Here is a 13,892-nt window from a genome sequence, read left to right as displayed (position 1 = left end):
CTCCAAAGCATGCTAGGCACTAATGTACATAGGCAACACATGGCATCCAATAGAAAGTTGGATTATTTCGAGGCAATGAGGTGAGATGGTTGCATCTCACTTAGCAATTGGTCCCCCCTTCATAAAAACTAAGGAAGCCTTGAAGGTTTATATCCATCAGAAGATCAAAGCCTCCATTAAGCGCCCCTTTCATGACTCCCAATACATTTCAATTGGGGGAAGCACTTATCCTTCACATCATAGAAAGGAAAGTCTTCCTAGGTCATGACATGAATTAGTTGGTGTCATGGTTATTCTAGAATGCATTCAAGAATGACCCATTTGGCCAAATTGGTATTTTGAGGGGCATTAGGTGTGTTGACAGGCACAATCCTTTCTTCTACACATGCCAAAGAGGGAACATTTAGGTCACTTTCTACCTTGGCAATGATCCTTGGGAGCCTCCAACTCCACCATTGTAGGAGCTCTCTTCTCCATCCAACTTCCAAATTATGCTAGGTTATGATCCACAAGACGTCCTTCTAGGAACCTGTTACCGAAATTATATTTATGATATGTCTTGCTCTAGACATTATTATTTTAGTCAAGTGTGACTATGGCAAAGTACTCCATAGGAGTGCATCGGACGCGGCGGGGGTCCTAGTAGATACTTTGTGTGGTTAGTTCGGGACGCCTGACTAACTTGTGTTTTGCCATGCTAGATGGTCAGTATTGTGGGTGATTCCATGTTAATACTGATGTTGCTAGTGTTATTGGTGTTGTGCTTGATTATTGTGCTTTGAGCCCAGTTATGTTGGGATCGGTTGATTCGATGATTCGTTCAATTGATTGTTAATAGCTAATGTAACTGGCAGCTTGAGTACAGGTGATGGAACTTATAGCGAGGATTGGAGTTAGTGCGAGGGTACCGATCGAGGTGTTGCAAAGTGCATTATGTATGGCCATGGGCCAATTTTTTATTTGCTTTATTATTGCAAGTTTGAGCAATATATTTTATAGTGGACATAATTCATTTTGGACCCTAAGAAGGCTATGTAAAGCAAATCCCTCATTTTTGGATGAGAGGGATAATTTTGCTCCTTGGTGCTTTTATGAAATATCATAAATACTCTAGATGGGGAAGCGTGAGCCACTCATCTAGGGGGGGAGATTGTACCCAGTCTATTGTCCTTTCGTGGTGTGATTGTGTTCTTCTTCTCCAATTGATTAAGTGGTGAATTTGTGTGAAAAGAATTACCTTCTTGGTTTCAGTGGTATCAGAGCCTTGGTGATGCTCTTGTGGAGAAAGAAAAGAGAATATCCCTCATGTGGAAATTGAAAGAAGGAGCAGATCTATAAAGTGCAGAGAGATTAAAGGAATTAAGGACGTGTGAAAAGTGGCATGTTAAAAAGGTACACAGTTCATGAGAAAACGAGAAGTTCTCTACGGATGTGATAGCTTTGCCACCACTTAGAAAGGAGCTAATCGTGAATTATGGGAGCAATAAAGGACAGATTTATCGAGACCTACATCTAAGGACACGGACCTTTTAAAAAAAAAAGAAATTGTGTGACAAGAGCTTCTCTGTGAGTGGTAAGCCCACCGTCTACAGACCTTCAGCTACTGTGAAACGTTGGTATGCCCAAGCCTTGCATTAAAACAAGCCGTATTGATCTCGACATAAGAGCTTGCGTAGCAGCCGCCTTTGGAAGCCTTGGGTCATGAATTGTACGCACGGCCGTGTCTTCCACGCTGTCGTTTTTTGGGAGGAGTAGCCATGTAGCGCAACTGCGATATGTTAGAGGCTGTCCTAGCCTCTTTTATTTTTTTGGCAGCCCCCTTAAGAGACTTTGGTAGTCTCTCTCTTCTGCACGACCCTGTCTGCGGATCACAGACCTACAGTATTCGGTAGTTGGCTCGTCAACGTAGCACTGGAGTTGTGCCAATCGGAATCATTGCTTGCAGAACTATCAGCCGTGTTGAGCCCGCTACCCGTGTGAATTTCCAAAACATTTAAAGAAAAATTTCGCCTCTAAGTCCACGTGCAGAGCAGATATGTATTCAAGTAGTCCTAATACGTAAAAGTGACCTTTATTATTATTCAGCCATCACGGACAGCTAATAGCAGCCCCATCAGCACTTGGTTTTCATGGCCACTACTCTGATCTGCATCGACACACTGTCATCTGCCGGGGTTGTCAAGCGAAAAGTTCTTCTTTGCTCAAATTCAAGGTATAAGGCTCAAAGATCTTCCAAGGAATTTATTTATTATTTTAAAAAAAAAGAAAGAAGAAAAAGGCAAAGAAAAATCTGAGAAGCTCGAATCAAGAAGGTGATTGGAACCACGAAATCACCGAGTAATTAATTAGAGATTAGTCAAGTGCAAGGACGACTATGAGCGACATCATCGGTCACATATCTCCCACTCTCGTCTTGTCTACCTCCGATCAAAGAGCGAGATAAGTGATTTCTTTTGCTTTATATTTCATACACTTAGTATCTTCCGCCATCCATTTCTTACCATACAATTGAGTCACATTTTTCTTTCATCTGTTTAAATTTTCATACACTTAGTATCCTTATTTTTTCTCCGCTCCGCTTTATTTGTATTTAACGCATTATCATGGTGCATCAGCCACAACCACACAGGCTTTAAGAGCAGTTAGACATACTTCAAGCACAATTGGCCAATGAGCGTGAGCATAGGGAGAGATTGGAAAAGAAAATCAATAGTAAGAAAAGGAAGAGACATTCATCTGACGATGAGTCATCCGATAATGATACTATTATCAGGACAGTCAAAGCCACACTGAGAGCACAAAATTCGAGAAAGAAGAGTAAGATAAGTAGAAAAGCTTTCTCATTTCAAAAATTCGACGGAAAGAAAGAAGCACGCATTGGCTTGTCTTGGGTCAGTCAGCTAGATGATTATTTTTCAGGGGAGAAATTGTCTGAAAAAGATAATATTAAATGTGCTACAAATCATTTAGTAGAGAGTGCCGCACTTTGGTGGAATATCACTAAGCACAGTAAAAGGTGACCAAAATCTTGGAAGTCTTTTCAAAAGCTCATCAAGAGAGATTTCCTTCCCTCACATTTCAAAGCAAAAGCTAGACAACAGTGGGATACTTTCAGGCAGTTCGATAAGGAAACGATCTCCACTTACACTGATAGGTTTTGGAAGACGTTGATCCAATTATAGTCCTTAGAGAAAGTTAATGAGCGAGATCAACGTAGGAAGTATGTGTAGGTCTAAAGTCTAGGTTGAGAGCTGAGATTAACATGTTTCATCCTCACTCACTGAGCTCTGCAATTTCTCTTGCAACGAATTGTGAGAGGAAGAATGGGATCCCAAAGGAAGGGAAAGATTTGAAATGGCATGTACCCTTCCATAAGAAAAAGAGATTTGATAAAAAGCCTTTCTTCAAATCTAAAAATGGTTTTGTTCCACAAAAGATAGATTCTTCTTCGAAGTCAAACGGTGGAAATTTTCCAAAGAAATAAGGTGTTTCAAGTGCAACAAGGTGGGACACATAGCCACTGAGTGTCCCAAAGAAAGAAGACCCGGATGGTGAAAGTACACATGGTTATGACAACATAGCCAAGCAAGAGGGAGGTAAGTATAATTGTCATGCTTTTCTAAAAATGAAAGGTTTCATTAATGGCAAAGAAGTTGTTATTCTGCATGACGATGGTAGTACACATGATTTCATTTCAAAAAGAGCCTTAGCAAAGCTAAACCTAGAGTCTTTCCCATCTAACTATAAGGTCAAAGCTGCTTTTAGCAAAACAAAGTACAATTGCACTAGAGAAGTCAAGAACCTTGAAGTCTCAATCAAACCCTACAAGGATAGATGAGACTTTCTAGTGGCACACTTATAGGGAGTGGACATCATCTTAGGAATGCCATGGAGGCATTAATATAATCCCAAGATAGATTACGATTCACATCAAATGTGGATTGAGAAGGACAGATAAGAAATATGTCTGAAAAGCTCAATGAAACCTGAGATCAGTCCTTTACTCAACCACACACAAGTCAAAAGAGCAATTAGGAAATGTGAGAAGACATATCTAATTTTGGTGAATATGGTAACGGCACGGCTATTCAGTTCAGCCAAACACTAAGCCTACCCACCAAAAATTCTTTTTCAGTTTTCTGATTGTTTGTTAGAGGATTTACCGCCTGGACTGCCATGTTCTCGACCTGAAGATCATAGGATAAAAATCCTACCGGGCAATACTCCACCTTGCAAAGCTCCTTATAGAGTCAATTAGCTAGAACAAAAGGAAATTCAAAAGCAAGTGGAGGAACTGATAGAGAGAGGATTGATAAGACCCAGCAATTCTCCTTATGGAGCACCTGTCTTATTAGTCAAAAAGAAAAATGGAACCTATCGAATGTGCATAGACTATCGTGCACTAAACAAAATCACAGTGAAGAATAAATATTCATTCCCTAGGATTGATGATCTTTTGGACAAATTAAAGGGGCCAAGGTCTTCAGTAAGATAGATCTCAAATTCAGCTATCATCAAGTTCGTATGGTAGAAGAGGATATATACAAGACTGCTTTCAGAACTCAAACGGGACATTATGAGTTCCTAGTTATGCCTTTTGGGCTAACTAATGCTCCAGCTACTTTTAGTAGAATGATGAACCGAATCTTTCTTAAACACCAAGATTGTGTGGTAGTATTTTTCAATGATATTTTGGTGTTTAGTAAAGATGTTGAGGAACATAAGGAACATCTGAAGCTAGTCTTTTCACTCTTGAAAGAAAATCAAATGTACATTTAAATCCTGAAAAGAGCAGTTTCTTTCAAGATCAGATAGAGTATTTGGGTCAAATTTATTCGCCGATGGCATTCGAGTGGATCTAAATAAGATTGAGTGCATAGTCACATGGCCTAAACCCCGATGAATTAAGATCATTCCTGGGATTGTGTAGCTTTTATAGAAAGTTTTTCAAGAATTTCGCATACATTGCACATCCATTGACAAACCTTCTTAGAAAAGCTAAAGATTTCTTATGGACTGAGCGTCAAGATAAATCTTTTACAGCTTTGAAAGAAGCTCTCACACAAGCTCCTGTGTTGCAACTACCCGATTTCTCTAGACCATTCTTTGTAGTTGTAACCGATGCTAGTGGATATGGAATTGGAGCCGTACTTATGCAAGATGGACATCCAATAGCATATGAGAGCCGAAAATGAAAACTAGTGGAATGCAATTATAGCACATATGATAAAGAATTAACTGTTGTTCTGCATGCCTTACGAATGTGGGAACACTATTTGATGGGAGCTGAGTTTCTTATCAAAACCGACCAGCAAAGTATTAAGCATTTGTTGACTAAGCCACTTATATCCGATAGGCACATCAAGTGGGCATCATTTATATAGAGTTTTCAGCCCATGATTCAGTATCAACCTGGAAAAGAAAATGTAGTTGCTGATGCTCTTAGCAGAAAGCCAAGTATTAATCACATCACTACTATAGAGACCCAGCCTTTTGAAGGTATGAAAAATTCTTATCAAGGGGATCTAGACTTTTTTGATATATGGAAAAAATTAGAGAATAATAATTGGAATCCTATGTTGGACTATTCATGCAATGATGGATACCTCTTTTATCAAAAGAAATTATGCATCACTCGACCCTTTAGACAAATTGTAATGGAGGAAATGCACCAACCACCATATATGGGACATAGGGGAGTGATTGCCACTTTACAAGTGATAGCAAGAGAATTTCATTGGCCTACTATAAGAAAAGATGTGGCTAATTTTGTAGCCGAATGCATCACTTGCCAAAAGATCAAGAGTTACAAAGGAAAGACCCCAGGATTGCTAATGCCTTTGCCTATTCCTATGCAACCTTGGAAACAAATATCTATGGATTTCATAACAGGTTTTCCTACTACAACGAATCAAAATGATATGATTTGGATGATAGTAGATCGCTTTAGTAAGCAAGCTTATTTCATCCGATGCGAGAAGACTTTAACGGCTCAGCAAGTTGCACATTTATTCATCAAGCATATCTTTGTTCATCATGGCTTGCCAAAGATTATAGTGTCTGATCGAGATTCAAAGTTTTGCAGTAAGTTCTGGATTGCATTATTTCATAATCTAGGCTGTAAGTTAGATTTCTCATCAACTTTTCATTCAGAATCGAATGGACAAATTGAAGTTACAAACAATACTATTCTAAATATGATAAGAGCTTATGTGGGACGTCAACTAAAGACGTGGGACAAATATCTTCATCTCTTACAGTTTGCTTATAATAATACTCCTCATTTTGCAACTGGAAGAGCACCCTTTGAGATTATCTATGGGAAGGTTTTACCTATTCCTATCACATGATTGACCCATAGAGTGGAGGCAGCAGATGCATTTACCCATGACGTCAAAATATTCTTAAAGAGGTTCGAGAAGCCATTGCAATAGCTCAAGAGAAGTACACAAAACAAGCTAATAAGAAACGAAAACACATGCTTTTTAAAGAAAGCGATTATGTACTTCTTTGGATTGAGAAAAGAAGATTGAAGAGTGTTGAGAAATGGCCAGTAATCAAGATGTCCCCACGTTTTTATGGACCATTCAAGGTGATTCAGAAAATCAATGATCTAGCTTATAGGCTTGAATTACCTGATAATTGGAAAATACATAATGCTTTACATATCAGCCTCTCAAAGCCCTTCAAAGGAACTTTACCTATTCATCCTGTCTATGAAGAGGCCTCGTTGATTGTTGATGAAGAAGAAATTTTAGAACCTGAATGCATTATTGATCATCAACAGACGTCAACCCGAAAAGGGAATGTCTATATTAAATACTTGCTCAAATTTAAGAATCATCCAAGAGATGATGCTCAGTGGATGCCTGAGCGGTTCTTTCAAACTTTTCCAGACCTCATGAGTTCCTATAATCAAACACGCAACTGAGGTTAGTTGCAATCCAAGCAAGAGGGATGTTACGGAAATTATATTTCTAATATATCTTGCTCTTGACATTATAATTTTAGTCAATTCTGACTATGGCAAAGTACTTCATAGGAGCGCATCAGACGCGGCGGGGGTCCTAGGGGGATACTTTGTGTGGTTAGTTGGGGACGCCTGACTAACTTGTGTTTTGCCATGCTAGATGGTCAGTATTGTGGGTGATTCCATGTTAATACTGACGTCGCTAGTGTTATTGGTGTTATGCTTGATTATTGTGCTTTGAGTGCAGTTATGTTGGGATCGGTTGATTCGGTGATTCATTCAATCGATTGTTAATAACTAATGTAATTGGCGGCTTGAGTACAGGTGATGGAGCTTATAGCGAGGATTGGAGTTAGTGCGAGGGTACCGATCGAGGTGTCGCACAATGCATTATGTATGGCCATGGGCCAATTTTGTATTTGCTTTATTATTGCAAGTTTGAGCAATATATTTTATAGTGGACATAATTCATTTTGGGCCCTAAGAAGGCTATGTAAAGCAAATCCCTCATTTTTGGATGAGAGGGATAATTTTGGCTCCTTGGTGCTTTTATGAAATATCATAAATACTCTAGATGGGGAAGCGTGAGCCACTCATCTAGGGGGGGAGATTGTACCTAGTCTGCTATGGCTTTTGTGGTGTGATTGTGTTCTTCTTCTCCAATTGATTAAGTGGTGAATTTGTGTGAAAAGAATTACCTTCTTGGTTTCAGAACCACCAAAGGAGCTATGTGTGTTATCAACGCTAATAGAAATAAGATTTGTGAACACTTTGAACGCAATGAGATGGGATTTGCTCACTAATATGCCATCACTTGAGTGGATTCTTCTTGTAGGGACCGCCAAAGAAGCCACGCATGGCGTCTACTCTAATACAAAGAAGATTTGTGAACTCTTTGAAGGCAATGAGATGGGATGTTGCTGACTAACATGCCATCACTCGAGTGAAGGCAATGAGATGGGATGTTGCTAACTAATATGCCATCACTTAGTGGTAGCAAATCTATTGTCACATTCATTGATGATTACATTAGAAAAGTACATGTCCACTTTATGAAGCACATGTTTGAACTTTTTGAAAGGCTTAAAGAGTTCAAGGCTATGATAGAAACTCATTCCAATTGTTGAATCAAAATGCCTTTGATTTGGTGATGGGGAGAATAATTATCAAAGGATATTAAATCTAAGAAATGGGTTAATGCCATGGAAGAAGAATATAATAACATTCTAAAAATGAGGCTTGGGGTTGGTGGAATCACCTAGGGGAAAGAATGCCATTGTCTACAAATGGATCTACAAGGTCAAGCACAAAGCTATCTACAAATTTAAGACAAGATTGGTGGTAAAAGGATATGCTCAGCAAGAGGGCATTGCCTATGAGGAGACTTTTGCATTGGTCACCAGGATGAAGACAAGCCACCTTATTTTATCCCTTGCATATAAGATAGGGTCACACTTGCATTAGATGGATGTTAAGGCTACATCTCTACATGGAGAATTGCAAGAGGAGGTGTATTTGCAATAGACATCCCAAATGGATTTTTGGAAAATAAATCTAAGCACTTCATACATAAACTGAAGAATGCACTTTATGGTTGAAACCAAGATATTCTTGGAGAAAAGCACTACAAGCATGCCGATCACGAAACCAAGACCAGGAATCGGCACGAAAAATGACGCGACTTTTCACTCCGAAGTTCGATCGGCATGTGTGATAGCTCAAAATGAAGAGCACGATGAGAGCTATGATTGGCAAAGGATTATGATCCCTTTTCCACCGATAACTTTCTCAAATTTGCACCAGAAGACCTCCAAAAAACCACATCAAGTTACAGATGTCAAAATCGACAAGAGAAAATAAGCGATGAGATACTGAAATAGCTATGTAATGAAATTTGTTAGAGTGAGCATACAATAGCAAGACCATTGTTGCTCTGATAGTGATTGGCATGCTCATAGTGCTTTTCTCCAAAAATATCTTAGTTTCGTGATCAACAAGCTCATAGTGCTTTTCTTCGTGTGTATGCTATTTCTAGCATACTCCCATCACACGTCTTATCTTTTTTGGGCATATCTCGACTTATTTATTGTCCAAGTGATCTAATTGTATTCTCATTAATTGTCGTGAGCTCTAACACACGTATTTTCCCGATGCGCAATGGCAATGTCTATAATCGTCAACGGCTTTCCTTTTGGCCAACGATTTATTCCTTTGTTTTAAGGACAAGGCTTTTCAGGCTAGAAAGTGAAGATGTTATTGATACTCAAAGGTGATAATCTTTCTAATATTGTTCTTGGTGATCTCGTTTGTCCATCCGAACATGTTGATGCAACTGCAAGTCATGCTCTTGTGACCGAGGGCCCTCTCTTTGAGCAATGGAAATATGACTCTTTCGATTGGCGTTCTCGTGATAAAGCAGCTCCTGGGTATATTTTATTTGCTCTACATGATTCTCTTATGTTGGATGTATTTGCCCTTCCTTGTTCTTATGTTATATGGAAATATCTCGTTGCTACTTTTGAGAAGAAATATGTCACATAGATTCTTTATCTTTGTAATCTTTTGAGCAATCCTTGCAAAGTTGGAACTCCTATGACAACTCATATTTAGTCATTCAAGAATATCATCAATCAACTTGCTACTATTGGTGCACCCGTTCCACGAAATCAATTGGTAACCTATCTTCTTGACATAGTCCAGGATCCATTATATGATAATATTGTTACCATCCTTTCTAACAAAAATGAGATTGATTTTGATCAAACATGTATTTCTTTGACTGAGTACGCCCAATGACACAAGCATCGTAAAGACCCTCATGAAACTATCATGATAACAACAGATGATATAGATTCATAGGAGACAGCTTGTGTTGCATCCATACAGAGGTGGTAATTCTTCTCATCTCAAATATCCTGAGAAACATTCTTCTTATTGTGATAAGCATGGTCATCTTATCTCTGATTGTTGGGCTCAACAATATGATGAGAAACATGGTCTTACCACTAAGCAACCCTGCTTATCCAAAAATTCTATTTGTGATTATTGTGATGGAAATCATCCATTCTTTCGGTGTTATAAAAGGTGTTATGACTGTGAACGTAATCAAGCATATGCTACTCAACATACCTATTGTCAATGCCCATACACATCGAGAGGCAAATCATATCTATTCTGATGTCTCTCCAGAGAGGATACTTCATGTTTGAGATGGTTCCACTTTTATTGTTGATTCTGGTGCTACTGGTGGTAATATGACATATCAATCTCAATGCTTACATAATTATCATGCTCTTCCTCACAAGAAATTGGTTTATCTTGTTGATGACACTACTTGTTAGGTCATGGGTGTTGGTGATTTATATCTTGGCACTCTTTCTTCAACAAGAGTCTTGCGAGGCGTTCTCCATGTTCCAGATCTTCAAAGAAATCTTCTTTCTGTTGCACGACCTGTTGATCTTAGTCTCTTTATCGGCTTTGACCACACACAGTGTCGGTTTGAAAAAGATGGACATACCATAGTAGTTGCTCCTCGTCATGGTAACCTCTTTGAAATTTCCTTAAATGATGATATTGCCAATGTGGTTACATCCCGTGGTGATCTGGACTGCAAGCTATGGCATCATCGTTTTGTTCATTCACATTTTTCCAAGTCACTTGCTATCAATCATCATGATCTTGTGGATGGTATGAATCTCCCAGCTCGTCCTCACATGAGCCTCTGTGAATATTGTGCTCTTGGCAAGCATCATCGAAAACCCTTTCATGTATTTGCTTCAACTCACTCATATGCTTTAGTGGATCTCATTCACACTGATATATGTGGACCTTTTCCTCCATCTAAGTCTTTCTACAGGTATTTCATCACTTTCATTGATGATCTCTCAAGATATACAATTGTCTTTCTCTTGCGACATAAGTCAGAGGCCTTATTAGTATTCAAGCAATATAAAATAGTTGCGGAACATCATAATGAAGACCCTTCGTAGTGGCAAGGGTGGAGAATATATTTCTAATCTTTTTTATGATTATTGCATTGAATGTGGTATTCATCATGAATATGTTGTTCCATACTCTCCTCAACAAAATGGTACTCTAGAGCGTAAGAATCGCACTTCTCAGGTGTGCTGGTCAAAGATGAGGAAAATTTTAATCTTGTTGTTTTTAAAGCAACAAAAGTTCACTATTCGGCAGCGCTGTCTGGCACGTCTCTTGACCTCTTGTTAATACTTGTTAGGGTGCATGTGATAAACTTGATTCTCTCGTTTGCTTCGACTCTATCTGTAAAGCTTGGAGATTCTCTTGCCAAGGGCTAGATCGGGCCCGTAGTTTGCGTGTTTTTGTAAGGAGGTTCAGCTCAGCATGAGAGCCAGATCCGTTCTCACATCGCCTCTGTTGCACCTCGCCTTTCTCGTCTCAGCATGCCAAGCCCAAGATATTCAATTCTCCATCCCTGCTTTCAACTCTTCTATCATTTACACCACCGGAGATGTTACCATCACTCAAAGTGCTTCAGGCTCTTGGCTCTCTCTCACCAAAGACACAGCAACCGCCAAATTGTCTTACAGCGGCGGCAGAGCCATGTACAAAGACCCGGTGCAGATCTGCGACGCGGCCTCCAATTCCACTGTTTCCTTCAACACAACGTTTGTGTTCGCCATCACATTCCCACCCGGAGTCCGGCCTGCGGATGCGCTTACGTTTGTTATAACTAAAGATCGGCTTAACAATTCGGTTCCGGATTCCTCTGCAAACGGCGGTGGAGGTTACCTCGCGCTCACGAGCAACACAACAGATGGCAATAGCAGCAACGGCTTTGTGGCCGTGGAGTTTGATACATACGTCAACGCATGGGATCCGTCGTACGCAAATCACGTCGGCATAGATGTGAATGGAGTCCGGTCTGTGAACGCATCGTTTCTCAATCTGACTGCTCAGCAGGACATCTCTACGTGGATCGATTATGATGGCAAGGCGGAGCTGTTGCAAGTTTATGTAGCCACTTCCATTAACGAAAGCGGAAAGCCCTTGGGGCAATTGGGCAATCCAGTTCTCACGTATCATGTCAGTCTTTGTTCGGTGCTCGCTCAAGAGTCTGCTTATGTTGGGTTTACCGCTGCAACAGGAAAAGATTCTGAACTCCATTATGTAAAGTCCTGGACTTTTTCCACAAGTGGCATATCGTTTAACAGCTCACAGGAGCCGAGGAAAACGTCTAAGAGCTCAAACACCGCTGCGATTGCAGGTATTACATTGGCAATTATCGTCCCCCTCATTTTAATTGCTACCATCTTCATAGGCTGTAAGTTGAAGTCTAAACGTAGCCGAAGGAATCCAAGTGCATCATCAGATATCAGGTCGAAGATAGAGCTTAGCGCTATCGCCTTTGGACCACAGAAGATCAATCGCAGAGAGCTCCGGGTTGCTACCAGGAATTTCAGTCCTCAACAGCTGCTGGGGAAAGGAGGATTTGGAAGTGTATACAAGGCTTTATTCAAGGACGGCTCGATGGTCGCAGTGAAGCGTGTCTCCAAGGACTCCAAGCAAGGGGAAAGAGAATTTGTTGCCGAGGTGAACACTATCGGACGCCTGCGTCACCGTAACTTAGTGCGGCTTCTAGGATGGTGTTGTGATAGAGAAGAGCTACTCCTCGTGTACGAGTACGTGCCAAAGGGAAGCCTTGATAAATTGCTCTTTGGAGAGAAGGAAGTCATCCTTTCATGGGAGCAGAGGCACAAGATTATCTGCGGTTTGGCTTCAGCGTTGTGCTATCTTCACTACGATTGGGAGAAGCAAGTCATACACAGAGACGTCAAGGCAAGCAATGTGATGGTGGATGAGGAGTTTGAAGCTAGGCTTGGGGACTTCGGCCTGGCAAGACTGGCCGAGCGTAACAAGAATCCAGAGACGACAATAGTGGCAGGGACACCGGGGTATATAGCTCCGGAATACATCCAGACAGGGAAGGCGACGACTGAATCGGACGTGTTCAGCTTTGGTGCGGTCATACTCGAGGTAGCATGTGGAAGGAGGCCGATAGACATTAAGAATGATGAGGTGGTTCTTGTGGACCAGGTGTGGAATCTCCACAGAGAAGGAAGGCTGCTGGAAGCAGCCGATCCAGCGATGGAATGGCAATTCGATGAGCGTGGGATGGCTCGTCTACTGATTGTTGGGCTTGCCTGCTCGCATCCTGAGGCGACCATGCGACCAAACATGCGTCAAGTTCTGCAAATACTGTTGGAAGAGTGGCAGCTTCCCTCCATACCAGTCGCCAAGCCTGCTGCCTTCTGTGGATCGGCAGCATTTTCTCGGAGTATATTGGATAGCACTGTATCTACTTCTTCTGCCTTCTCCAGTTCCGTGGGCTCGCAGATCTCTATCGTTGCTGCTGCTGCTTCTTCTTCTTCTTCTTTTGTTGTCGAGAGGCCTCTGCTGCAGGAAGAAGAATGACATCAGCTCCCCACGTATGCTATTCAGCAGGATTTCTGTAAATTTTCCCATCCCAGCCTTGCTATTTTCATTGTCTCAGCCCAGCATTTGCTGCTCAATTTCAGAGAGGTGCATTTCACAGCACGATATTCTCAGAAATGAGAGGTCTAGCTGGTCAAACCCATGGCGTAGAGGCCTCGCAAGTCTGGTTTTTGGCCTGCCCTGGGGAGGTAGGGTATGGGAACTGTGGTGGAGTAGCAAAGCTAACAAGGTGAATTTCATTCAATGGACCTATTCAAGAGCTTAAATAGAACTACTTTGGCTATCAACAACAGGTAGTATATAGTTGAAGTGCATCACTTGAGAAAAACGTAATCTCACTATATGTATGTATAAAGCTTTATGGTATCACCATAATTTTGAACATGATTATAACATAAGCTTGTAAGTCTACATTAGTGATAGTGTTATTTATTCTCATGAGATGAGC

General features: G+C 40.7%; 1 protein-coding gene across 1 annotated transcript; it reads left to right on the top strand.

Annotated features, from left to right (window-relative positions):
- Positions 1-11,257: 11,257 nt before the first annotated feature.
- On the top strand, positions 11,258-13,581 carry LOC147891038 (putative L-type lectin-domain containing receptor kinase S.7). Its single transcript, XM_087390046.1, has one exon. The coding sequence runs from the start codon at positions 11,333-11,335 to the stop codon at positions 13,421-13,423; it is 2,091 nt and encodes a 696-aa protein (XP_087246172.1). The 5' UTR covers positions 11,258-11,332; the 3' UTR covers positions 13,424-13,581.
- Positions 13,582-13,892: the final 311 nt, after the last annotated feature.

This window comes from Dipteris shenzhenensis, chromosome 18 (genome assembly GCF_047967505.1).
Source record: "Dipteris shenzhenensis isolate YYH24624 ecotype China chromosome 18, Dip_SZ_1.0, whole genome shotgun sequence".
NCBI classification, from domain to species: Eukaryota; Viridiplantae; Streptophyta; class Polypodiopsida; order Gleicheniales; family Dipteridaceae; genus Dipteris; species Dipteris shenzhenensis.
Note: the sequence above shows the minus strand (reverse complement) of the source record. Positions and strands in the feature narration are given on the sequence as shown.